This window comes from Drosophila obscura, unplaced genomic scaffold (assembly GCF_018151105.1).
Source record: "Drosophila obscura isolate BZ-5 IFL unplaced genomic scaffold, ASM1815110v1 contig_1, whole genome shotgun sequence".
NCBI lineage: Eukaryota > Metazoa > Arthropoda > Insecta > Diptera > Drosophilidae > Drosophila > Drosophila obscura.
The window spans coordinates 4,284,031-4,307,892 of record NW_024542679.1 but is presented as its reverse complement, the minus strand read 5'-3'; the positions used below and the strand labels follow the sequence as shown (position 1 = coordinate 4,307,892).

At 44.7% G+C, this 23,862-nt stretch overlaps 12 protein-coding genes across 13 annotated transcripts; 7 read left to right on the top strand and 5 right to left on the bottom strand.

Annotated features, from left to right (window-relative positions):
• Positions 1-1,685: 1,685 nt before the first annotated feature.
• LOC111071538 (endocuticle structural protein SgAbd-6) lies at positions 1,686-2,490 on the bottom strand. Of its 2 annotated transcripts, none has more exons than XM_022362945.2 (2): positions 2,283-2,490; positions 1,686-2,220 (listed from the first exon to the last, which is right to left on the bottom strand). In XM_022362945.2, the coding sequence occupies exons 1-2, from the start codon at positions 2,432-2,434 to the stop codon at positions 2,013-2,015; spliced, it is 360 nt and encodes a 119-aa protein (XP_022218637.2). In that variant the 5' UTR covers positions 2,435-2,490; the 3' UTR covers positions 1,686-2,012. The 2 variants fall into 2 exon arrangements, with proteins under 2 accessions (XP_022218637.2, XP_022218638.2); XM_022362946.2 differs by having other exon boundaries at positions 2,279-2,357.
• Positions 2,491-3,298: 808 nt separating this feature from the next.
• On the top strand, positions 3,299-4,035 carry LOC111071554 (larval cuticle protein 65Ag1). The gene is made up of 2 exons (XM_022362966.2): positions 3,299-3,600; positions 3,740-4,035. The coding sequence occupies exons 1-2, from the start codon at positions 3,461-3,463 to the stop codon at positions 3,933-3,935; spliced, it is 336 nt and encodes a 111-aa protein (XP_022218658.1). The 5' UTR covers positions 3,299-3,460; the 3' UTR covers positions 3,936-4,035.
• An 852-nt stretch (positions 4,036-4,887) lies between these two features.
• Positions 4,888-5,459, top strand: LOC111071533 (larval cuticle protein 65Ag1). The gene is made up of 2 exons (XM_022362938.2): positions 4,888-5,098; positions 5,169-5,459. Exons 1-2 carry the CDS (start codon positions 4,971-4,973, stop codon positions 5,368-5,370), a joined length of 330 nt encoding a protein of 109 aa, XP_022218630.1. The 5' UTR covers positions 4,888-4,970; the 3' UTR covers positions 5,371-5,459.
• A 276-nt stretch (positions 5,460-5,735) lies between these two features.
• LOC111071529 (larval cuticle protein 65Ag1-like) lies at positions 5,736-6,181 on the top strand. The gene has a single exon (XM_022362934.2). The coding sequence runs from the start codon at positions 5,794-5,796 to the stop codon at positions 6,106-6,108; it is 315 nt and encodes a 104-aa protein (XP_022218626.1). The 5' UTR covers positions 5,736-5,793; the 3' UTR covers positions 6,109-6,181.
• Positions 6,160-6,865, top strand: LOC111071528 (larval cuticle protein 65Ag1-like). Its single transcript, XM_022362933.2, has 2 exons — positions 6,160-6,582; positions 6,647-6,865. Exons 1-2 carry the CDS (start codon positions 6,389-6,391, stop codon positions 6,834-6,836), a joined length of 384 nt encoding a protein of 127 aa, XP_022218625.2. The 5' UTR covers positions 6,160-6,388; the 3' UTR covers positions 6,837-6,865.
• An 875-nt stretch (positions 6,866-7,740) lies between these two features.
• On the bottom strand, positions 7,741-8,268 carry LOC111071575 (larval cuticle protein 65Ag1-like). Its single transcript, XM_022362992.2, has 2 exons — positions 8,030-8,268; positions 7,741-7,966 (listed from the first exon to the last, which is right to left on the bottom strand). The coding sequence occupies exons 1-2, from the start codon at positions 8,209-8,211 to the stop codon at positions 7,768-7,770; spliced, it is 381 nt and encodes a 126-aa protein (XP_022218684.2). The 5' UTR covers positions 8,212-8,268; the 3' UTR covers positions 7,741-7,767.
• A 414-nt stretch (positions 8,269-8,682) lies between these two features.
• On the top strand, positions 8,683-9,077 carry LOC111071577 (larval cuticle protein 65Ag1). The gene has a single exon (XM_022362995.2). The coding sequence runs from the start codon at positions 8,707-8,709 to the stop codon at positions 9,013-9,015; it is 309 nt and encodes a 102-aa protein (XP_022218687.1). The 5' UTR covers positions 8,683-8,706; the 3' UTR covers positions 9,016-9,077.
• LOC111071576 (endocuticle structural protein SgAbd-6) lies at positions 9,078-9,828 on the bottom strand. Its single transcript, XM_022362993.2, has 2 exons — positions 9,722-9,828; positions 9,078-9,649 (listed from the first exon to the last, which is right to left on the bottom strand). The coding sequence occupies exons 1-2, from the start codon at positions 9,731-9,733 to the stop codon at positions 9,347-9,349; spliced, it is 315 nt and encodes a 104-aa protein (XP_022218685.1). The 5' UTR covers positions 9,734-9,828; the 3' UTR covers positions 9,078-9,346.
• Positions 9,829-13,279: 3,451 nt separating this feature from the next.
• On the bottom strand, positions 13,280-14,066 carry LOC111071560. Its single transcript, XM_022362972.2, has 2 exons — positions 13,749-14,066; positions 13,280-13,683 (listed from the first exon to the last, which is right to left on the bottom strand). The coding sequence occupies exons 1-2, from the start codon at positions 13,970-13,972 to the stop codon at positions 13,506-13,508; spliced, it is 402 nt and encodes a 133-aa protein (XP_022218664.1). The 5' UTR covers positions 13,973-14,066; the 3' UTR covers positions 13,280-13,505.
• A 552-nt stretch (positions 14,067-14,618) lies between these two features.
• Positions 14,619-15,215, bottom strand: LOC111071578. The gene is made up of 3 exons (XM_022362996.1): positions 15,128-15,215; positions 14,967-15,058; positions 14,619-14,904 (listed from the first exon to the last, which is right to left on the bottom strand). Exons 1-3 carry the CDS (start codon positions 15,134-15,136, stop codon positions 14,673-14,675), a joined length of 333 nt encoding a protein of 110 aa, XP_022218688.1. The 5' UTR covers positions 15,137-15,215; the 3' UTR covers positions 14,619-14,672.
• A 1,609-nt stretch (positions 15,216-16,824) lies between these two features.
• Positions 16,825-17,666, top strand: LOC111071563 (pupal cuticle protein 20). Its single transcript, XM_041593453.1, has 2 exons — positions 16,825-17,295; positions 17,355-17,666. Exons 1-2 carry the CDS (start codon positions 16,825-16,827, stop codon positions 17,664-17,666), a joined length of 783 nt encoding a protein of 260 aa, XP_041449387.1.
• Positions 17,667-19,169: 1,503 nt separating this feature from the next.
• LOC111071527 (zinc finger protein 672) lies at positions 19,170-20,653 on the top strand. The gene is made up of 2 exons (XM_022362932.2): positions 19,170-19,716; positions 19,797-20,653. The coding sequence occupies exons 1-2, from the start codon at positions 19,170-19,172 to the stop codon at positions 20,651-20,653; spliced, it is 1,404 nt and encodes a 467-aa protein (XP_022218624.1).
• Positions 20,654-23,862: the final 3,209 nt, after the last annotated feature.

The window sequence follows — 23,862 nt, the reverse complement described above, 5'->3', positions numbered from 1 at the left end:
TTTGGGGCCTCTTCACAAATATTTGGCCAATGCGCGTGTTTTTCTATAAGTACAATACACACGTACAACGTATAACGTACAATATATATGGCAATAGGTCAATGGCTATGTTTGCACTTATAAACAAATTGTTATGAAAAAGATAAGCCACAAAAAATGAGAAAGGAAAACTAGCATTGAAAGCCGAAGCATTAGATACCCTGGCCGGACATCATTGCCATGAAATTTTGGCAGATTTGCATCAAAATTTGTTTGAATTGAATCCAATAGATTAATTCTTAAAACTAAAGATTATTCATATAAAAATAAAAGACTTAATACTCAACTTTTAATGAAAAACTAAATGAAAATTAATATAAAATTAAAGAAAATTAAATAAAAAATGTATTATTGCCCACATACCATAACTGGTACATTGTAATGGAATTACCTCTAAAAATTAAAAAAATTTTAATCACTGAATTACTTTGTTTGTTTTTTTTTTTAAAGCTAATCAATAAAATTAAATTTTTGAAAGTAAATATGCAAAGTCAGCAATCCCCTTCCCTGCTGTGCCAGCATCTACTCTAAAGCATAATACCCTCTGCAAGCGTATGCCAGGGTAAAAAGTGAGTTGCATAAAGTGAATTAAGCATGAATAATCTCAACTAACAAGCAGTAAGGAAGTGTGGACAACATAACTACCCAGAAACATTAGTAGGAAATGAATTAAACTAACAGCCAGAGAACTGACAAAGAGCCAACATGGAGTTGGGTTCACAGAACCCTGAATTTAGCACGAATTTAATTAAATTAAACATTAATTGAATAATATTTTAAATACATATGCTTAAGTGGAAATGCTACTTGTTAGATAAGCCTTTCCGCCCAAATGAAACAACTGCTGCTGAATGCTGACACAATTCCCGATTAAGGCTGGGCGTTTTAACCTCCAAAGATATTTCAACGAAAACGAAATGAAACGACACGATACGAAAAACCTCCACAGCTGCATTTGCTGTTCAAGTGAAGATGCGGCAGCACGAGAGATTCAAGATTACGCGGCATCATCATCGCCCATCACAATCACCATCGCCCATCGTCAGTGCCTCAGTGCCCCTCAGCGCCTCAGTGCCTCAGCATCGAAGCTTCAGCCTCAGCTTCAGCTTCAACGTCAGCGCTATCGGCCTGGCCTGTGTGTTGGTTGATGACCTTAGTCAATAAAATAAAAAAACGATTTTTTGTTGTTCCAGTAAAGCAGAAGCGGCAGACAAGACAAGAAGACAGCCAATATCTGACGCTTTCAGTTCAGTGTCTGCGGTCGTGCCATGCCCTACAATATCCCAACGGGGCGCATGCGTAATGCGATTGCAGGAATCCCAAACAATGGACCCACTCGGACATACTCTCGTCAATCATCTGCAGCAGATGCTGCCTGGTAGGGCTGACATGTCTAGGCTGAGGCAGGACCGATTATTTCACATTTAGCGATTGATAAACGATGAGAGGCTGCTTGCTTAATAGCCCAACAATGGTCAGCCTGGGACGGGCGAGTTCTCACTTTCGTTGCCAGCATTGTGTCTGTCTTCTTTAATTGTTGCTGGAATTTCGGGTTGTTTTATTTTTTGGCAACCTTTGTTGGGTGTTTATTGAACCGGTTTGGTCAGCTCCTCTGTTACGGCATACCCGTACTCTCCATATCCATATCCGAAACGTACTCTGACGGAGGCGGACAGGGGCAGTGGCAGTGCAAACGGGTTTCGAAGATGCTCGTACAGATGTATATGCTAATTTCATGCTTAGAATACAATTCAATTTCGTTGGGTGAAAATTTATGCCCAAACAGCACTCCACCGTCAATCCGTCGGCCGTAGTATATAGCCGAACGAACGCATGTGTCTACGTATATATACTTATTATAACATACATATATATATTTAATTTCTATTGTGTCTGCTCCTCCTCCTCCTGCTGCTACATATTTGGTGATTTAATTTGCTTCACAAAGTCCAAAGCTATCACGTGATCAGTGCTCAGGCCGTGCGAGTGGCTTCCAACTGCGGCAGATGCTTGCCCTGGGGCTGGAAGCCGTTCTCATCGGCCAGATAGTTGAGTTTGTAGTGCACGCCATCGGGTCCCACCCAATTGACGCTGCCTTGCACGGCAATGGCCTCCAATGGGGTGCCGGGATGCTTCAGCGTGGCCGTCTCCTGCCGCGATATACCATCGCTCGTCTCGAAACTGTGGAAAAACGATATATCTTTGAGTAATTTTCCGATGAAAATCCACAGCAACATACTTACGAGAAGGCATAGCCATCGCCATCCATTTTCTCATTCTCATATTTCAATATTTGTGCCGCATTGGAACCATCGCTGGCCGCATCCGAGAAGCACAGGCAGAGGCATATGCAGAAGCCGGCCAGGATGTGGATCAATGTTTGTCTGGCGGCCATCTATCTGTCGTACCTGTCCTGCGCCGATCCGCGCATGCGACTAACGCGAGTTGCGCAAAGTCTGTACAATATATCCCCCAACAATCGCCAAACAATCATCCATACTAAGTCAAACTTTGAGGCTAATTAACGGCCAAAAGCGGGGCGAGAGTGTAATAAAATGCGGACAGCCAACAAATGACTCGAAAACAAAGCAAAAAAAAAGTGCCACCAAAAACCCCAAATCAAGTCCAAATGAAATTGAAAGCCACAAAACGAAGACGTTCGAAAAAGTTCAAATGGTGTTGTGTTACCTTATTGCCTGATTTAAAATATATTAATGGAATTGGCAGGAAAAAGTATGTGGCTGAAGTGGCTGTAAATAGGGGATATCAGGGGTAATATTACAGGGGATGTGCAAAATGAAACTGCGCTGTACACGAGTATCAAAGTTAGCATTTTTCCTGACCTAAATCGAAAGATAACTGATATTGTATATTAAAATAAATTTGTTTCGACCTTTGGCTTTGCATTTCACTTGCACTTGAGCCAAATTCAAGCTGTGACCCAATTATCGCCACCATTCCATTCATTCATTCATTCATTCGACTGTTTGTAAGCAAAGTAACGCAACTCATGGCTTGGGCCAGACTGGGCTGGGCTGGGCACTTTGTGTGTTTAATTTGTATAAAACAAATGAAATCTATGTACCTTGTCGCTGAGCAATCAATCAATCGCCAAACAAGCAGTCAACTGGTTAGGTAACAGCGCCGCCTCGTAGTCTGGGTCAAAGGAAAGAAATGAAAAACGGGTTTCTCTTACTCTTGCACTTACTCTTTACATTTTCGGATTTTGGGCTTGGGTTTCGGTTCCCCTGGTAATTACACGCACTACATTACATTGCCAAAGGAGTCGGAAATCGCCAGTCGCTGCTGCTATAAATTGGCCACTCGATGCTCGAATTGCATGCATTAACTGCAAGCTCCTCGAACACACAGCACACCAGCCTAGTCCCAGCCACAAAAAACAAACTCCAACTCCAGCAAGATGAAGTTCACCATTGCCACCGTCGCCTTCTCCGTCGCCTGCCTGTTGGCCACTGCCTTGGCTGCTCCTCCGGCCAGCCAGCAGGAGGCGCAGGTGCTGCGCTTCGACTCGGATGTGCAGCCCGAGGGCTACAAGTTCGCGTAAGTAGTGGCCATTATTATTTTTATAGTAGTACCTCTCACTCTGCAATCCTCCAATACCCCATCCGACTTGTAACTGTGTCAAGGTCGTCACACTAACTGGTTTTTTCGACTCTTTTTTCTTTAATTTTTTATGCAGCGTGGAGACAAGCGACGGCAAGTCCCACCAGGAGGAGGGCCAGCTGAAGGACGTGGGCACCGACCACGAGGCGATGGTGGTGCACGGCTCCTACTCCTATGTCGGAGACGATGGACAGACCTACACCATCAACTACATCGCCGATGAGAACGGCTTCCAGCCAGAGGGCGCCCATCTGCCCCGTGCCGTCCAGTAAATCCCATTCGATATGGAAATCCAAATGGATTCCAGAGTCCCCAGCAACAATGTGTTAACTATGTTTAAGTTTTCCTCTCAGCAAAAAATCATCATAATAAAAAAAAGGATTCATTCACTCAAAAAAGTAAAATTGTTTTGATATTATTTAGAGGGAATTATCTTCTAGAAATAATTTAAGAAATCTTTAGGAAGTTCTTTGATATTTATGCATTATGTTTATGTAGTGTACATTCAGTTGGATCTATCTGTGCTAAAAATATACCCCTGTACTATTGTTGAAAAAATTAGCTCCTTCTACAGCTGCTATCGTAATTTTGTGGATTGGCCTCCGTACCTCTGTACTATTTTTCGATTTCGTACTCATAATTTTGCGATTTTCGTAAGGATATTGAAATACTTTTATGGGGAAAACCTTTCCTTTGATTTCTCAGCTGATAATTGAAGGAAAACAACTTCCAATTGTCACTAGCTTCAAATCAAATTTTTTATGATTTTTGATACGATCTTTTGCTGCAGGGGTAAAGCCCCTTTTCACCCCTACTACCAACATTTGCCCAAAAACTATGAATACTACACCCGTGGATTATCAAAAAAATATTGTTGGTTGTTGTCTTCTTTAACTTGGAAACGATTGGTTTGATTGATTCACGAAAAATGCAAATGATGATGAGATGAGGTATTTCCTAAAAACGGCATCGATTTGTTTGCCTTAGAAGTTTTTGGATTTTTGTTTTTTGTTAATATTTCTGTGTTTTTGGTGTAGCTGTTTTTTTTTTGTTGTTGTTTTTTTTTTTGTTTTTATTCGTTGTTTCATCTGTTGTTGGTGCGTTTTTCAAGACAATTTGTTAGCTTTGGTGCTCGGCGTGTAATTAGTCATTTTTATTTTCGACTAACTTTTCTTCAATCGACGGCCTCCGACCCGACTATATAAGCGCCTGGACATGGCCACAGACATCACAAATCAAGTAACATTGACTAGCCGCTCGGTCGCAAGTTCATCACAAATCAAAGCCCCAATCCAATCCAATCAAACATGAAGTACACGATCGCCATCGTCTTTGCCGCCCTCTTTGCCGTGGTGCTGGCTGCACCCGCACCCGATGCAGATGCTCAGATCCTGCGCCTGGAATCGGACGTTAGGCCAGAGGGTTACAACTTTGCGTAAGTCAACTTTAATCGCTGGAACCGATTATTTTGAGGATTATCCACTGACAATACCCTCCTTTGACAGTTTGGAGACCAGCGATGGCAAGAAGCACCAGGAGGAGGGAGAGCTGAAGAACGTCGGCACCGAGCAGGAGGCCATCGTTGTCCGCGGCTCGTACTCCTTTGTGGCCGATGATGGACAGACCTACACCGTCAACTACATCGCCGATGAGAACGGTTTCCAGCCCGAGGGCGCTCATCTGCCCAATGTGCCAATTGGCAACTAAAGTGGGGAAGTTGGAAGCACAAACCGAGAGCTGTTCTATCTATAATGGTTTTAAGTTGATTATTAAATAAACGCGGCAAGAAAATCGAACTGAATCCGATCTTCCCCTTCCGTCTTCCATCTCGTCGCCATCAAACTGCAGTGGAGTGGACCTGATTATATGACAATAGTTAGATACGCGCATTCCGATTTATTTGTATTCTGCTAATCCAGTTTGACCGGAAACAATGATGCGAGGCAATGCGCTGCGCTTATTATCTCGAAAGCAGATCTATATACATAAATACTAACTGGCCAAATTGTGGGCCACCTTTGACTTTTGCATTTGGCGTTTGTACGCGAGTATAAATGCACCCACCCAACGGCAGTGGAGCATCAGACAGTTGTCAGCATTCTCAGGAACACAACAGCCACAGCCTTTAACATGAAATTCGTGATTGTTCTCGCCTTCGCCCTCTTCGCCGTGGCCGCCGCCCGCCCCAACGAAGTGCAGATCGTTCGCCTCGATTCCGATGTGGGAGTTGAGAAATTCAATTACGCCCTGGAGACCAGCGATGGCACCAAGAAGCAGGAGGATGGTCAGCTGAAGAACATTGGCACCGAGCAGGAGGCCATCGTTGTCCATGGCTCGTACTCCTTTGTCGCCGATGATGGTGTCACCTACACCGTCACCTATGTTGCCGATGAGAACGGTTTCCAGCCCTCCGGCGCTCATCTGCCCGTCGCCCCAGCAGCCTAAAATGGATTTTTCCACACATAAGCACACACGATGATGAATGAATAAAAAGAAAATCAATTTGTTTAAAACAAAATGCAATCGATGAGCTTTAATTTTCTTCTCCTAATGTGCCCACGACATTTTTCAAATACTTTTTATGCAGTCGATAGAGTTACACCTCACACCTGGCTCAAATTAGCATCAGCTTCAAGTTTCATCTGCTCTGCATTTATTATAATTTGCAAGACATTCAACTAGCTCCAGCTGCCGAACCCAAGAGTGGACGACTATAAATAGGCAGATGACCAAGCCAAACAGCATTAGTTCTCTTCGAAGACTTCAACAATCCGCACAGTTTCCCACCACCATCACCTCCAAAATGAAGTTCATCATTGTCCTCGTTGCCCTTTTTGCCCTGGCCGTTGCCCGTCCCAATTCCGATGCGGTAGTCCTCCGTTACGATTCGGACGTTCAGCCCGAGAGCTACGAATACGCGTAAGCCATAAAATAAAAATGAAACTCCATGGAGCAGCTACTAATTTGAGCTTTATTTTGACAGTGTGGAGACGAGTGATGGAAAGTCGGTTTCGGAGAAAGGACATGTGGAAGATTTGGGATCTGAAGCCGAGGCCATCGTCGTGCGTGGCTCCTACTCCTACATTGGCGATGATGGACAGACCTACAGCGTCAACTACATTGCTGACAAGAACGGCTTCCAGCCCCAGGGCGCTCATATTCCTGTTGCCTAGGCCAAAAACAAATTAAAATAAATCAGTTTATAAGAAGAAAATCTCCTATTGTATGTTTTTCTCTGCATAGTTTCCGATTTTCGAATTTCAAAAAGATTTAATATTTCAGAAAAATATTTTTGAAATTCTTTGCTTTACGAAAAACGGTGCTCCTTTCTCATCTTCCAAAATATTGTCAGTACATGAGGATAATATTTAAACAGGAAAAGGCTTCATTTCTGTCATTAAACTTTACTTAAAATAATAGGAAATATTAAATAAGAAAAGTCATGAAAAGCTTTCTTTTCTCTTCGCAGTAAATCGAAATAATAAGTGTCTGGACATTACATACAGAAAGAAATAGTAATTAATTATCCCTAGCTATCCAAAAAAGTAGTCTTAGATATCCGTAGTTTAAAGAATAATAGGATACATGAGCAACTTTTAGTGCAAAGTAATTCGATTAATGCAAAGTATGTATAAGGTATTTTTCACATATCAAAGGATAAATTCAAATAGATATTAGAATTATATTAAATGGATATTTTTATGACCAACGAATTTCGAAGTAGAAAAAATGATTTTATAATAATTAACTGTCAAGTCGGATTTCATTCTTTACTTCCATTTAGAAGCGATAAATATATACATACTTTCCACTTGAATAATTGATATTTAATGGCAGGAGGTTTTTTCCAAAAGCATCGCTTGTTTTCTTTAAAGATCAAAGCGCGTAGCCTGAACTGCTGCTAACCGATTAAATCAATTCGAAGTAGCAATTCCTAATAAGGAATCAGAATATATATCCCAAAGGCTAGGATTGCATTGTTGGGAAATTTCTAATGTTTCAATGGATATAGTTATCCATTCTTCAACTGCATCCGTAACCCTTTCGTACCCACTCAAAGCGTATTCATCTTTTTTATAAACAATTTATTTCAATCTTAAAAACTTAAACCACGGGTGCAACAGGAATATCAGCGCCCTCGGGCTGGAAACCGTTCTCATCAGCGATGTAGCTGATTGTGTGGCTGACGCCATCAGGGTCGACCCAGGAGAAAGATCCCTTGACGGAGATGGCCTCATTCTCGGAGCCGACGTTGTTCAGCTGTCCAGCCTCCTGAGCGCTGATTCCGTTGCTGGTCTCGTATCTATCCAAATTGAGTCATAGTTAGATCCTGCTGGTTGATGTTGAGCTCTGCTTAAGGACTTACGAATATTTGAAGCTCTCGGGTCCAACGTCAGAGTCGGAGCGGACGACTACCGCATCATTCTCAACAGGGGCAGCGAGGGCCAGGGCGAAGAGGGCAACGAAGACAATGAGGAACTTCATGTTGAAAGGATTGTGTAGATCGTTGAAGTCTTCAAAGATAACTATACTGTTAGGCTGGGCCATCTGCTTATTTATAGTGTGATTTTGAGTTGAGTCGAGCAGACGAGCAGTCGAGCGGCGGGAACTAGTTTAAAATTAAATCAAAATCAAGCGATGAGAGACACAAAACTTGAAATCAATACTAGTTTTTGGCTAATAAACCACATGTATGGAAATTCATTTAAAACTTCATAAAAATAGATTTTCTTGGGAATCGTTTTTGCATATCGACCAAGTCCAAGATCATGGGGGAAACGAGACTCTTCTTTGAAGGGGCCACAATTCTTGACAGACATTCGATAATCTTTTGCGGACTGTTTGCTTTTCATTTTCACTGCCCCTCAAGCAGAGACACTTAATTAACACTGTCCGACCTCAGCTGGAGCCGGTCATATCGGGATGATATTGATGATGTCTTCACTCCAAGTGCTAATTGCATTCAGCGTTGCTCTTTTGCACATATAAAAGCCAACTCAGGGCGGTACTAGAGCCAGAGCAGTATCAAGCCAGAGCCCAAAGATGAAGTGTGTCCTCCTGATTGTCTTCCTTTCGATTGCCCTGTGCATGGCGGCGCCCGCCGAGGAGGTGCAGATCGTCAAGCAGGAATCGCAGGTCCTGTCCGATGGCTACAATTTTGCCTATGAGACCAGCGATGGCAGCAAGCAGGAGCAGCAGGCCACACTCAAGAAGATCGCACCCGAAGAGGATGCCCTCCAGGTGACCGGCTCCTACTCCTATCTGGGAGACGATGGCCAGACCTACACTGTGACCTACACCGCCAATGAGAATGGCTTCCAGCCTCAGGGTGCACACATTCCCCATATCTAATTGGCATAATTAGTATTTGGTTGTATTCTTAGTTGTTTGTAAATAAATGAAAATGAAAGGTATTTCGATAAACGAAAGTTCGGCTTTAATGCGAGTAACAAAATAGAGAAAACAATGCACGACACTGACTTGACTGACTGATCGACTTACTAACTGAGAGGACACTGGCACGGCACAGCACGGCACAGCACCTCCTTCACTCTCGTCCTATGGCTATGGCTCGTCCTATGGTGGCGGGAAAACAGATGGGGATGCAGGATGCAGGATACAGGATGGGGGACTGGTTGTGTATTTACAGGATCATCTTCCATTGTGGCTAATCAACATCATCCTATTTGGGCAGATGGGCGCCCTCTGGCTGGAAGCCATTCTCATCGGCCACAAAATTGATGGTGTATGTCTGACCGTCGGGTGCCACCCAACTGACGGAGCCGCGTATGGATATGGATTCGTTTTCGGTGCCAGCATTATTGACCGTACCCTCCTCGGAGCGGGTTGTGCCATCGCTGAGCTTATAGCTGAACTTGTAGCCGCCAATGCCAATGTTTTCCGACTCGTACTCCAGCACCTCCACATCGTTCTGGGGACGGGCGGTGGCCAGGGCGATCAGGGCCATAAATCCAACGACTAGCATCTGTGCAAAGGACAACAAAGTTCATGTTATCCCCGATGGATTATCCTCGGATCAGATCGCATTTAACGTTACCAGTTTCATCATTTTGCGCGATTCTCTTAGCGTTCAACTGCGGATGGACAAACTACCGACTGTCTAATGGTGGCGATGCATTGCCATCCACTGCATTTTATACTGCCTGCACTCTGGTCGGGGCTGCATTTGCAAACGTCATAAATTTGCACAGTTGTGGAAGAAGCCAACAAACGTGGCTCTGGCTGCGACCGCGTGTAAGTGTTTTTGTTTTTGTTTTTCTTGCTGCCTCTACTTCTATTTTGTTTTTTTTTTTTTTTTCTTTTTCAATTTACCAAAGATGCACCAAAGTCGCCAAAGTCGCTGCGACAAGTAACATTTAAAGCGGCTTTGTGCATCGATGTACTCGGCTGAAAGGTATTATAGTCAGCCAACAGTGGCTGCTGCTTTAGAAAATTTGAAAAAGTTCATGCTTGCCAGCTAGTCAGATGAGGAGGCATGGGGAAAAGGTTGTGTACAGCAGATGCCATGGGAAGCTAGAACGCTGGGAAGCCAGAGACAAAGCCAGAACTGCAACAGCAGCCAACCGCCACCCGCCACAAAGTTCAAGTACTGTCGAGCGATGCAATTTGCAGGGCAGCAAGTTCAAGCCGCGGACACGAGCACGAGCACTCCACTCTGTCGCTTGTCTCCAATCTGGGCCTGAAGATGGGGCTGTGGCTGCGGCTGCGGCTGTGCCTGGGTACATATATGACTGTGTGTGATGGCCAAAGTGCACGGCAGTCGCAGATGGACTGGACAGGCTATGCTGATGAAGATGGAGCCCCAGCATGACTTTTGGCATATGCAACGGCCTTTACAGCTTTCGATTGATGTGCGGCTGTTGCTGCTGCTGCCTCCATGTGCTTGGTAACAAGCACCAAAAACAGTAAGAAAAATACGAAAATCCATCGAGTAACCTACAACTACAGCTCGCATGCAATTTAAATCTCTGACTTTTGTGGTTTTTTGTTTTTTTTTTATTTTCTGTCTCCGTTTCTGTTTGCCAATTTATGCCACCTTCGTTGACCGCTACAGGCCGAAGAAGAAGCCGGTCAATCGAGTTTTTGTATTGGTCATCTGTCGGCCTCTGGCACGCCGTGGTTCTCCGTGTATGCCCATCCTCCCTTTCCTCCTCCTCTCATCTCCGTGGGCACTCGTGGGCACACGGCAATGTCTGAAATTGTGCCAACAGCTTCATCTTATTCCTAAGCATTGGCAGGGTGTTGGTTTGGACATTTGGTTTGGCATTTCCTGCCAAATGCCGTTTAAAAAGACATTTTCTTGTTTCGATTTTCAGCCAGCTGCAGAATTTGGCATTTTGACATTTTTCCTATAGGTTTTTGGTTTCCTTCGAAGCGAACCTTACTTTAGGAGACAGACAGACGAAGGTGAACATCGTGGCCAAGTTCTGTGGACTTCAAAGCGAACAATCCATATGGTTCTAGCTTTAACCTCAAGTACATACTGCAGCTTAAGCTGCGATTAACACGGTTTTGGCCCTTGAAATCGAAGCTGTTTTCAATTATTTCTTGTGACTGCATAATATTTCTTAGCTGATCTTCTTCTGTGACTTTTGGAGGGCATCTGCAGCGAGCTGCATTTATCATGCTGCTGCTGCTGCTGGATTTGCATAATTGATCTGGCTTTGATCGATCGGTCAGAGTGTGAAGCGAAATGTTCGGGGTGTTTGTGTGTGTGTGTGGTTGTGTGTGCGGGGGCGTTGTCACAGATGCTCGTACACATACATACACATACGAGAATGTATAGTCGTATCAGAAGAGGAACAGCGTGAATAGTTTTCTTCCTTATCGTTAAACTTAATATATAAATTTATGCATTCATTTACATAACTGTTCTAATCAGGCTGCCAATCGACAGGTTTTTCAACTTTGGGAACAAGAGATTCTCTTGTTTTGGGGCCCCGCTGTCGCTTTCAATAAACACAGACACCAAAGATACCAGCCCCAGCCCCAGACACAGCCACATGCACACACACACAGCCACACAGCCACACAGCTACAGCTACAGACACAGCTACAATACATATTTATATGGATGCGTCTTCACATTTACGTCTTCAAGGTCAGCGCCAGATGCTGCTTCTCTGCTCTGTCCGTCTGTCTTTCTGTCTGCCTCGACTGTCCGCCTCGACTGCCCATTCAGCTGCCGTTTTTCTGCTGTTGCCAACTCGCTCGCTCACAGGCGGCACGGCACGCACCACGCCACAGAGTGGATACCAGACCCGGCTTTTGCCCAGATCGGCACGAGTTCGGCCACGGAATCGGGTTTCTTCGGATTTCGAACTCGGATTCGGATTTTCACGTTCAACCCGCCGGCTTGGTTCGCTCGCAGCTCGCAGCAGCCTCTTCAAGTGGGTCTGCAAAATTAGCACTTGAGCGTTAATGGCAATGTTTTAATAGCTTGTCCCCCCCGTCTCTTTCTATATCGCCAATGCCCTGCCCTGCGCTCACCCCCGCACTTCTTTGAGTATGTAAATGTCACATTAGTGTTGTTTTTTAATTTCTTTATTATCAGTCGAAGGCATTTCGTTTCGTAATACTTGCATGCCGCAAAAAGCAGATACAAAGAAACACAGAAATATTTTTTTAATGTACTTCTGCTGACACTTGACATTAAGAATGGTGCGTATAATTTAATTTTATTGCTGCCTCTGATCATTTATTCCGTTCTTTATGCGTCGCTTGTATGGCATGGGCTGCATCTTCTGTTGGGTCACATGTGTGTGTTGACTTTCGGCCCAAAAACGCACCCTACCAATACGATTGATTGCCGTGAAGTGCAATTAAATTTCAATTTATGTGCAGCAAAAATACATTTCCATGCGAAACATTAATTACTACATTTTGGTTCATAAAATACCAGCTTTGTGTGTATTTAATTGATGCTAGAAGCATTTTAAAGGCAAAACCAGTTTTTAATTCATTTTCTTGCAGCAAATCAAAAGACTTAGGCAAAAAACTTAAACCGTCGTGCTGATATCTGGGCATACTTTCAGGCAGTGGAACTGCCAACTAAAAAAAAATAAAAGCACAAATACTAAATACACAAATACTAAATTATTAGCTGGTAATTTCCTATAAGATTAATGCTGATTATAAACTACAAAACTCAGTGAAATTCCGTGATATTTTCAGATAATTGTAAATGTGTCCGCAGCAGCCCGGAATTTTACCAATATTTCCAGTAAGATAAAGGGTTCTGCTTTCATTCAAAATTAATTTTGAACGCCGTAGAAATGGTGCAGATTTTGTTATAAAATGATAAGAGAAAAGTAGAAATTCATTCAATATTCATTAAAATATATACCATTCATTTTCCTTGGATGTTTTTTTAGAATCCAATTGGAATATAAGCCCATCAGAAAAGAAACAGCGTTTGAAATATAAGTAAAGTTGCGTTTGTTTTAATATCGAATAATATCGAATATATGTTAGATAAACTCTATGTAGTTTTAAATTTTGCGCATTGGTTAAACACGTGACTGCAGCGACCCAAAATCCCCAACAAAATGTGCTCATTATTAGCACATAATTTTGATAATCACAGCATTTCATTCGCATCTGTTCGCCTTTTGTTTACATTAATGCATTGCGCAACCAACAAGTTTCCACTTTTGGGTGATGAATCGTATTTATTTGTTTTTACACAGATTACACATAAACATACTAATAAATAAACCTAAAGCAGTTGACACTGTTTTGGCCACTATGGCAGTTAATTCGAAGAGGGGAAAACTATTAAAAGTAATAATGGTGGAATGATGTGCAGGGGCATTGAGTGCTTAACCGGCCAGAGATGCGAGGGATTTGCCTGAGAGCTTGCGCACCTTGAGGCCATTTTCGCGGGAGGGGCGATGGTTGCGGGCCAGTTTGTTGGCGTTCTCCAGATCCTTGGCAGCCGAAGTGCCGCTGAGCACCTTGCCAATCTCATCGCGATGGGCGCCATTGGGCAGGGTATAACTGAACAAAGAAGAATAGTTCCAGATTATTACTCTACAGGGGAACGCAACCCAAAGAAAACTCACCCAAACTCATAGCCGTCGGCGAGGGGTATATATTTGAACTGCTCCACGGTAGTTTCGCCCAGCATGATGTCCAGCACAGTGCCGGGTGCAAAGGAGGCGCTGTTGATGTTGGCGCCCAGCAGAATGCAGGCCAGCAGCAGAACCAATCCATGGATCAGCTTGCTGTTGATATTGAGACCCTTTCCAGCCTCCTCCGTGCCAGCCAACATAAACAGATTCATCATCTTCACGGGTATGAATGGGAATGGAAGTTAAAAGTTATCCACCGAAGACCGAACTGACGACCAACGCGGCTGGCAGTCAAATGAGGCTTCTTCGTCGAGGCCACAGCCAAGAGACTCATCTGTAAGCAACTTAAATGTTTGGACCCACGGGGGAACTGCTGAGTAAGCCCAAGATGGTTGCCCAATCCCTTGTCTCTAATTTGGTTTGCATAATAAATCAGAAAAGAGTTCCCCACACAAGCGACTCTCGAAAATGTGCATTACATTTAAAATGCCATCAAACGGAAAACCAATCAAGCAACCGCACGAAAAGAAAGTCTTGCCTGGGGGGAAACACCGAGACATGAATGCCCTAACATCAAAGAGGAAAATCATATTACAAAATCACATTATAAAAGTCCCCCCTTTTGCATTTGAATACTCTTGAAAGTAAACTTGAAATAGATCTGAAAACTGTTTCGAACCGTTTGCCACAGTCTCAGGAGCCGCAGCTACGGTTAGGGTATCCCTCATTAATATGCTGATGTAGCAATCTCCGTCTGTATACCAAAGATTAACGATCAACGATCGACGATCAAAAGCTTCGCTTAGCCATGACTTGCACCGGAGCAAAGAGAGAGCTTTGAGGCCACGCTTAATACACTGTTAAAAATTCGGTTTATTTATCGCCTATCACAACACAAAAGAAATATATTGGCGCTTAGATCTTCTTATCCGATTTGATCTTATGCGCCGTCACATAGGGCTGGAAGCCATTTTTATTGGCCTTGTAGAGCACCTGATACTCGTAGCCATCCGCTGAGATGAAGCTATAGCCGCCACGATACTCCACGGGCTTAGGGGTGCCCTGCTCCCTGGCATCCCGATCCGTTTCCGGCCTGACAGTGTAGGTTATGTCCTCGGTCCTCTGATGACCATTTTCAGTGTGAAAACTTGTAGGGAGAAAGGAACACAGTTTGCTTTGATCCATAAAAGAAGATCCCATTGGACTTACTTGAAGTGTAGAGCCTCCTCACGCTCACCCTTCTCCAGAGCCGCTGACCAGACCAAAGCCGGCAGCAAAATCACACACAAGATTTGTATAAACTAAACACCAGAAATATCAAGAGTTAATCATTAGCAAACGATTCTATACGGATCTACTTGTATACCAACCAATTTCATTGCACTTTTATGGGGTCTGAATAGATTATTTGAAATATTTTTAGCTAAGAACTTTTTGTGGTTCGTTGTCGTTCGCTTTGTGGCTTAACTCCAACTGAAGATGAGCAGCGGCCACTGAGATGAGCACAGCAGCCGAAATAAGTCATATGTATAATGAAAACAAATAACATTCTGCGTAGCCCGAAGTCAGAGTGGGATTACGTCATTATTTATGGCTCAACTTTTGTTCTAAGCAAGAAAAAGAAAGCTCACACAATGGGAGTCTGAGATAAATACTCTGCTAGAGAGTTAGAAGATACTCGAAGGAAAAACCCATGGCCATGTGGCTTACTTGTATTATTTTAGCATTTTGTTGAGTCTCGCAACAGTTGCAGAGATTCCCGCGCATCAAATTGAGGCTGTCAGCGAGGGCCAGTGGCCAATTTATCAACGGGCTTCATCTAAATGTTTATTTAGAAGAACTTAATCGGGCCCAACCCTCGGCATAGCTCGAATAATGAAAATGATGAAAAAATTGCAATCAGATCGTTTCCGCTCTGTCAGAATTCGCCTTATGAATCGCTCGGATGCTCGACGAATGCGAATGCGGGCGTGGAATATGCGCAATGGGTGCGTATCGAAGCGTCCACCGCCGAGGACCAAGGACCAAGGACCGACTATTGTTGGTTTATGCAGCCGGTGCAGCTCTCCTGGTTCTCCTGGATGGTGGTTGCTTGGTGACTACATGGTACGTTCCACAAGCTACACAGCTGACGCCCTGACGCCCTGACGCTCTGCTCTCCTCTACTCTGTATGGACAGGTTCACAAAATCCACAAACTCTCGGTTGTCGGGCGTTCGGTCCATGGGAGCGCGTCAGCTGTGCGCCAGCACATTACAAGTAGGACAAGCTGCAAACGACATTGCCATTAGCCATGCTATGGTATCTGGGGGAGGGTTCAATATTAGCGGCATCCACGACAGGCACAAGCTGAGCTACCAAATGATAAACACACACAACAGCAGCCACAGCCCCTCGAAACAGTGGTGCAAACGCATGCAAATATTAGAGAGAACACAGCCCAGGAAAATGCAGCCATTGTCTTGCCAGTGTGCGGCCCACTGTGCCCGCTGCAGAAGTAGAGAACGAGAACTGGCAAAAAGTTAATAGACGATTGACTAAAGCCGACATCGTCCCAGGGCTTAGCACCCCCTTGGCAACAGGCAAAGTGCATTAGGCAAAGGATCATGAGGGGGTTGGACTTGGACCCTGCCCCGCCCCGCCCCGCTTTGCCCTGCTTTGGACGGGGTTGGTCATGCAGGTGTTGCCTGATCCTGTTGAAAATTGGTTTTGAATTAAAAGTTTTTGGCTTGTGGCCGGGCGGGTTTTGTTGTTTTTAGCGATTAGCCCAAAGGGGTTTTGCCCCGATTGAGATTGCACACTCAATTTATTAGCATTTGTCTGTGCTGTGCTGCGCCATAATCGGCTGGGGGCACTTTTTCTGCCAGTGCACTTGCATTGGCCCAGTTTTCAGTTTGCCATTTCGATTTCATTGCATTTTTCCCATTACAAACGGAAGCCGTGGCACGTGCCTGACTCCACTCGAGGGGGGGCAACAGGTCGCGGTCAACGCCAGAGCACCAGAGACTAGTGTGAGGTGTATAAAAACCCCATGGGTGGATGACCAGCAGCCACAGTTCGCATTGAAGATGAAGCTGTTCACTCTGTTGTTACTCGCTGTGTGCATCGCCTTGGGCTGCGTTTGGGCCCAGCCTGCGGGCTATCCAAGTGCTCGTCCTCCGGCCACCTATCTGCCCGCCAAGCCAGCAGCACCGCCGCCTCCGCCCAGTAATAGCTATGGTCCGCCGAAGCCAAAGCCTCCTCCGCCTGCTCCTCGCCCACCGCCAAAGAAGCCACCAGCACCGCCTAAGGCCAGTTATGGACCTCCACCTACTGCCCCTAAGCCCAGTTATGGACCTCCGCCAACTGCCCCGAAGCCCAGTTATGGAGCTCCGCCTGCACCACCTAAGTCCAGCTATGGACCACCGCCTTCTGCCCCTAACAATGGATATATACCGCCATCAAATGGAAATGGAGGAGGAGGAGGAGGAGGCGGCGGCGGAGAAGTTATACCAATCATCAAACTGGAGTCCAAAGTCAACACTGATGGGTCTTACAAGGTAAGCGGAGCGTAACCCACCCGTAAAACCAACTAAAATCCAACAGTATCTCCCAACAGTATGAATACGAGACCGGCAATGGCATTATGGCCGAGGAGATGGGCTACCTGAAGAATGCAGGCGTGGAGGGGGAAGAGGCACAGGTGGCCGAGGGCTCCTTCTCCTACACCAGTCCCGAGGGCGATGCCATCTCCCTGACCTACATTGCCGACGAGAATGGCTTCCAACCGATGGGTGATCATCTGCCCACGCCTCCACCCATCCCCATTGAGATTCAGGAGGCCTTGGACCTGCTGGCTGCCGGTGGCGGCTGCCACGGATGCGATAACAACGAGACGGGTGGCGACGGTGGGGGCTATGTCTATCGCTGAAGTAACGATTAATGGTTCGGATTCGACTGCAAATTAAAATGTTTCAAATGAAAAACCAACTCCCCCACCACCCATGTGGCGGCGGCCTACTTATTATGAACAAGCAAACACCAAACCGAAATTGGCCCGGTCCTCTGGACTGGTTCTGGTTCAGGCCTGGTACACCTTGCTCAAGGGCTGTTCTTTCAGTCTCCCACTCTCCCACTCCCACTCCAGTCTCCAGTCTGAAGCGTCAAGCCAGAGCGGCGGCTGTGTGACTGGCAACACATGTTTTTGCCAATCGCTGGCCCTTATCCTGTTGATCGCCCGCCAAGGGGTGGCATGCCGCAGCGATTGTGTCGCAATAATGAAAACATTAGCCTCGTAGCAGATTTGTCAGCGAACAGGAGCGGAGTAGGCTGCAGAGGGGTATCAGTCTTGGGCCCGGCAGGGTAAGGGGCCACAGTAAGTCAAGAAATTGCATTTAAAAATTGATTATCAAATATTCAGACCAAGCGTACAGGCAAGAGAAAAAATAGAGCTAGAGACTAAAACAATCCAAAAAAATAACCGCAGAATCGAATCCCTTAATATCTCTCTCCCTCAATTAACAATTAACTTATTTGGGCGCCAGCCTACCCTCAATCCCCACCACTATAGCAGCAGAAATCCGCAGCGTAGAAATCACGACCCACCCCAAACCGCAAATAGTGAAACGATACACGCCAATATATTAAGGCATTAGCGGGGAATTCAGGATAATGCAGGGTGCGAGTGCCGGGTAGGGGAGGGGGAGAGCACTGTAGTGTGCATCATAATGATGAAGGGAGGGAGGGACGGAGGAAGGTGGTTGGCAAGGACATTGAGTATAGCGAATGCGATTTGTATATGGTGGCATTACAGCAACAACATCCGGGGAATATAACAACAAACGATCGTTTAATTTCAATTAAAAACATTTGAGGCCTTTGGGCGCACAGCCCAAAAGCCAAAAAATAAAGGACCAACCAAAGACTGAGAGGGGAGAGCATGGCAGGAGGATTGGCATAGGAATACGCACACTTGCTACAGGCCGCTTAGCTTGGCTTAGTGCTTTGGTGATTTGGGAGGACAGGACATGATGTTGCACTTGCCATGCCATGCCAAGCCACCACCAGGCAAAGACCTGGAAAAAGGGGATGCCCGGAGCGAGCGAGCAAGGGAGATGAGATGCTTCTACGAGTGATGTGTGGATGGGTGAATGGGTGGATGGATGAGTGGCTGTGTGGCTGTGTGAGTGAGGCGGCTGCAAAGTGCGTAGCTATGTCAGGAGCCGGTGCCGGTGCCAGAGCCCATGCCCATGCCCATGACGGACTCGACTGGGCTGGGAATTCTTGCACTTGACGCCAGCCGTGTTGTGACACTGCAAGGCCGTAACAAATCCAAATAAGGGAAGCAGGATGTGCGAATGCGAATGTACGGATGAGGTATAAATAGCGACCGCTGCTTCCAATTGGAACGCAGAATCAAATTCGAACTCAAACGATGCACACGACCGCTCATCTGGATAGTCTAGAGCTGGAGGAGGCGGCACCCGCACAGAAGCGCTCCGCGGCCAGCATGATCTTTCGCATCGAGCAGATGCTGCCCAGTGCCAGCCTATCGCCGACCACAACCACCACATCGCCAGTGACCACACTGACGCCCACGACAAGCACTCAGAGTCCGTCCAAGCGGATCAGGAGCAATCCACGTCCTGGCGTCTACACCTCGCAGTACACCCCAAAGGACACCTGCTCGAGTTCCGTGCCCACGCAGGCCCTACTCAGCTCCACGGCCACACCCACCGACGGCACCCGAGCCCACTGCCAGCTGTCCAACGGGGAACTGATCATGTCCGCCACCTTGTTGCGCCAGATCAAGCTCTCCGAAGATGTCTACAGCTTCAATGCGATCTTTGAGCTGCAGGGCGGACAGGTGCGGGTGCGACTGGTGCGTGATGTGGCGCGTGAGGATGAGATTGTGGCCTGGTTCGGGGAGGAGCTGGTGCTGCTCATGGGCATACCCTTCCTGACGCCCCTAAACATACAAGGTAGGGGATCGCACAACGCTCTTCGATGATCCTCTACGATCTTCAGCTAATTTTGAACCTTCTGCTGTTCGCTTTTCCAGGAAACAGTCGCTACACGTGCCACCTGTGCCATCTCACCTTTGAAACCCCGCATCCGTTGAAGATCCATCTGGCTCTCGGCTGTGGCCGCAGTGCCATGGACATACTCTGGATGCGCCTGCACTATGCGCTGAAGGCGGCGGCCCGCAGTCACCAAAGAACTGCCACTCATATGTCCCCGACGCCAGCGACTTCCTCGACATCCTCGGCCTCGCCCACCCACTCGCCTCCGCTGCAGATTCCTCCACGTTTCTCCGCCTTTCGTCCGATTTCGGGCATGCAGACACTGGGTCCACTGGCCACGGCCACTGCGGCGGCCGCTGGCACGCTCTCCTACCTGCCCTCCATTTCGATGGCAGGCACACCCTTGGGTGCGCATCCCATGAATGCGGCAGCGCAGATCGAGGCGATTGTCAGCAACATGGGTGCCTCGAAGCAGGGACACTTGTGCATCTACTGCGGCAAGGTGTACTCCCGCAAGTATGGCCTGAAGATCCACATCCGCACCCACACCGGCTTCAAGCCGCTCAAGTGCAAGTTCTGCCTGCGACCCTTCGGCGATCCGAGCAACCTCAACAAGCACGTGCGCCTGCATCTCCAGACCCAGCCCAGTTCAGCGGGTGGGGGAGGAGTTGGCGAGGGTGCCAGCAGTGATGTGGACATTGAAGGCGAATCGGAGGCGGGCTATCAGTGTCGGATCTGTCACAAGTCCCTGGCCCGACGCCGCGATCTGCAGCGGCACATGGAGACGCGACATGGTGGCTCCACCATTGTACATGCCACCACCAGCACCACCACACTGACCATGGCCACAGTGAGTGGTGCAAGAGCAGCCACATCCACCACAAAGTCGAGTTGATCTTCTTTTTGTAGCATACTTTTTAGGGCAAAGCTGTGATAAATAAATAAATTAAAGAAAAAAACAAGAAAAATACATATGTATATGGAATGTAATACGGGGGGGCTAATTAAAAGATCTCCGCGAATATGAATCAAATTGTATCCCTTTATTGATAAACTTCAATACGAATTCAAAGTGAATTACTATCGTATAATGCACAAATCTTATTGTTAGACAATTAATGCTATTACTCGTACTGGTTACTCGCTTCTCCCTACTGCCTCTCCCTTCTTACGCATCTTGCTTGTTAATTTTTATTAATTCTTGTATACTCGTTTAATGTTAGGGTACATGCAAAACAATCACAAATTCTCTTTAACTCTGCTAAAGCGGTTGTTATCTCTCTCTGTGTTTTCTTTTTTGTCTTTTTTGTTTCTGTTTTGTTTTGGGTTTTTGTGTACTCGTATCTATGTGTGGGCTTTCGTTTATAGTGTGGTGTGTGTATGTTTTGGGTGTGTGCGTTGAACAAAACGTAGACTGGCCTAAAATAAAACACTAACAAATACTTGGCTTAATCATTGTTACACATCTCTCTTTCCCTCTGTCTCTCTGTGTGTGTGTAGAAATGCGAAGGTAATTATACAATATACTTATATATTCATAGTTTAGATCGGAGCATAAAGTTAACTATTCTGTTTGCTTGATTTCTGGAACTACATTCTTAGTTTGGTTGTTTGCACGGGGGCTAACAGTTTAGTAAAGTTTGAACAAAAGGTCGCGCATCATCCTTTCTCCTCTTTCGCTATATCAAATGCCTCGAAAAGAACGTTAAGTCGTTTAATTTATGTATTTTTGTAATGCATTTGTCATTCCTTAAGCCCCTCTCTCTTCCACTCTTCCGACTCCTTCTGACTTTCGTTTTAAGGCACTTACTCAAGAAATTTCAGATTCCAGAGTGTCTGTCCCTTGGGGTTTTAGTAGTATCTCTTCTTAGTTTCGACCAAAAGCAAATCAGCGCGTATGCATGTGTCTATCTGTGACTGTGTGTGTGTCTCTATACTGTATGGGTGTATGTGTGTGTGTATGAGTGCAGCTATCACCTTGAGCACTTAATATTATATATGTATGTATATGTAATATATTTTTTAATATTGTTTTTGCATTTTATTAGCAAGTTGTAGCTGTGACAAATATGTCTTGCCTTTGGATATTTGACGATACGTTTTGCAGTTCTCAAAAGTCTGTACTCGTTTTACATACATACAAAGTTAATGGTACATATATAGAGGGTATATATGTATATATAGTTCATTACAATTATAATATATACTATATATGTATGTATAGACACCAATAGTTTTTGTTAATCGTTTAAGAGTAATATGCAAATTCTGTAAGTTTTTCTTGTCGTTTGGTTTTGGTTTTCATTTCAGTTTTAATTTGTAATAATTTTAGTTAGGAATATGGTAATCGTATATGATGTATACGCGCATTTGTTTTGCTTGACTTGTAAATATCTAAACATAAATTCATACATGAAGCACACTTGGGTTCGGTTCTTTTCCTTTCTTCTTTCCTTCATCGACTATTTGCTAAATGTGGTTAGTATTTAATTCGTTCCATTATCCATTATGTTAACAATTTGCTTAACTTTTGTATGGTTGTTTATTTTGTTTTTGTTGTCTTAATTATTTTCAAATATATATATTGCATGTATGATGTTTAAGTTTCTTATTTTCTTTGTTGTATTACAGTTGCATCATCATCTAACTTCCTCGTTGTTGTTCCCGCTGGTTCTTTCTTATTAAGAGCTAAGAGAATTATTTATTTATTAAATCTTGTGTCCTATTCTCCTCTCCTTTTTTCATGTGGTTTGCAGTTGGAAACCATTGTAGCATTGTTGCGTGGAGGGGAGGGTGGGGAGGGGGGCATTGTTTTGGATTGGGTTCTCATTGGGATTGGCTTAATTGAAATACTGAATTGCTGAACACACACCGACACCGAATACCATTGGTTCGGTTCTTTAGTTAGAAAATACATACATATATCATTATCGTATCGTTATGCAGCTTTAGTTCCGACTGAAATTAATTGCGCCACAAAAATTACAATTACAACCTTACTTGCTTCTTTTTACCGATAACCTCGAGTAATGCCTAGTGCATGTCACAAAATACTTGAGTTTTGGGTTACCGATCCTCTGGAGTTCAAACAATCGATGAGAAATCAATCAATCAATCAATCATTATAAACGACATTTGTATATATTGTATGTATGTACGTAAGTAGGCCTGCATGCATAACTGTGTATAACTGTATAACTCTGCTCTGCATCAGGGGTGATCAAAACATTTCTGAAGACTTTCTTGTTCACAATTGTTCTTAGTTATCGTTTTGCATAAAACTTTGGACGTTTGGTAATTCTTATTCAAGTTTATAATTAGACAAACAAAAATGCTTAAAGCTGCCACACACACTAGACATTGTCTGCACATTTCTGTTTCTGTTTCCGTTTCCATTTTTTATTAATAGTTAATATTAAGCATATACTAAGTTTTGCTGCTTGTTGTTCTTGTGTTATTGTTTGCTTAACATTTAAAAGACACACAGTATTTAGGTGGAACTATGTCTAGGATTATGGATAGCTGTGTTTCTGTGTTCTATGGTAAGGCAAATGCACAAAAGAAGGATTCCGATTCGAATTCGATCATTGGATGCAAGATATTAAGTTAGTTGTAACTACAGGAATGGGGGGGGGGGCCGGGGAAGACAATACTAGGGTCAATTATATTTACAAATTACACGGTTTACAATTGGCTGTTTTGATATGAGTATTTTTTGTATGTTTAAGACTTAATTTTAAGTTTAGTTTTGGTTCGCATGAAGCTGGAGAATAACTAAAAGCTGAGAAAGCCATCCCGCCATCATCATAATCTCTGACTATCCACTATAGATACTCGTACTAAACACTACACATTAAAACTCTCTCCCTCTCTTTCTCTCTCAATTAGATTTCATTGCAATATGTATTGCTGTTCGGTTGCTGTGGTTCTTATTACTGTTCTTCGCCTGTTCGCCTCTTCGCCTGTTGATTGTGTGATGCCAACGAATTTAATTGTATAATTAACTTTCTTTAATTGTTACTTGATGTGTATGTGTGTGTTGTTTAGTGTCTGTTTTCGTGTACATGCTGGCTGTGTTATGTGGTGTCTATTAGTTGATGTCTT

Coding starts and splice junctions, on each gene's coding strand:
- LOC111071538 (XM_022362945.2), bottom strand. CDS start 2,434: ATGGCCGCCAGACAAACATTGATCCACATCCTGGCCGGCTTCTGCATA. Junction 2,221..2,282: donor GGCGATGGCTATGCCTTCTC/GTAAGTATGTTG, acceptor GTTTTTCCACAG/TTTCGAGACGAGCGATGGTA.
- LOC111071554 (XM_022362966.2), top strand. CDS start 3,461: ATGAAGTTCACCATTGCCACCGTCGCCTTCTCCGTCGCCTGCCTGTTG. Junction 3,601..3,739: donor CCCGAGGGCTACAAGTTCGC/GTAAGTAGTGGC, acceptor TTTTTTATGCAG/CGTGGAGACAAGCGACGGCA.
- LOC111071533 (XM_022362938.2), top strand. CDS start 4,971: ATGAAGTACACGATCGCCATCGTCTTTGCCGCCCTCTTTGCCGTGGTG. Junction 5,099..5,168: donor CCAGAGGGTTACAACTTTGC/GTAAGTCAACTT, acceptor CTCCTTTGACAG/TTTGGAGACCAGCGATGGCA.
- LOC111071529 (XM_022362934.2), top strand. CDS start 5,794: ATGAAATTCGTGATTGTTCTCGCCTTCGCCCTCTTCGCCGTGGCCGCC.
- LOC111071528 (XM_022362933.2), top strand. CDS start 6,389: ATGACCAAGCCAAACAGCATTAGTTCTCTTCGAAGACTTCAACAATCC. Junction 6,583..6,646: donor CCCGAGAGCTACGAATACGC/GTAAGCCATAAA, acceptor TTATTTTGACAG/TGTGGAGACGAGTGATGGAA.
- LOC111071575 (XM_022362992.2), bottom strand. CDS start 8,211: ATGGCCCAGCCTAACAGTATAGTTATCTTTGAAGACTTCAACGATCTA. Junction 7,967..8,029: donor CCCGAGAGCTTCAAATATTC/GTAAGTCCTTAA, acceptor CAATTTGGATAG/ATACGAGACCAGCAACGGAA.
- LOC111071577 (XM_022362995.2), top strand. CDS start 8,707: ATGAAGTGTGTCCTCCTGATTGTCTTCCTTTCGATTGCCCTGTGCATG.
- LOC111071560 (XM_022362972.2), bottom strand. CDS start 13,972: ATGATGAATCTGTTTATGTTGGCTGGCACGGAGGAGGCTGGAAAGGGT. Junction 13,684..13,748: donor GCCGACGGCTATGAGTTTGG/GTGAGTTTTCTT, acceptor TTCTTTGTTCAG/TTATACCCTGCCCAATGGCG.
- LOC111071578 (XM_022362996.1), bottom strand. Junction 14,905..14,966: donor GAGGAGGCTCTACACTTCAA/GTAAGTCCAATG, acceptor TCTCCCTACAAG/TTTTCACACTGAAAATGGTC.
- LOC111071563 (XM_041593453.1), top strand. CDS start 16,825: ATGAAGCTGTTCACTCTGTTGTTACTCGCTGTGTGCATCGCCTTGGGC. Junction 17,296..17,354: donor ACACTGATGGGTCTTACAAG/GTAAGCGGAGCG, acceptor ATCTCCCAACAG/TATGAATACGAGACCGGCAA.
- LOC111071527 (XM_022362932.2), top strand. CDS start 19,170: ATGCACACGACCGCTCATCTGGATAGTCTAGAGCTGGAGGAGGCGGCA. Junction 19,717..19,796: donor GACGCCCCTAAACATACAAG/GTAGGGGATCGC, acceptor TCGCTTTTCCAG/GAAACAGTCGCTACACGTGC.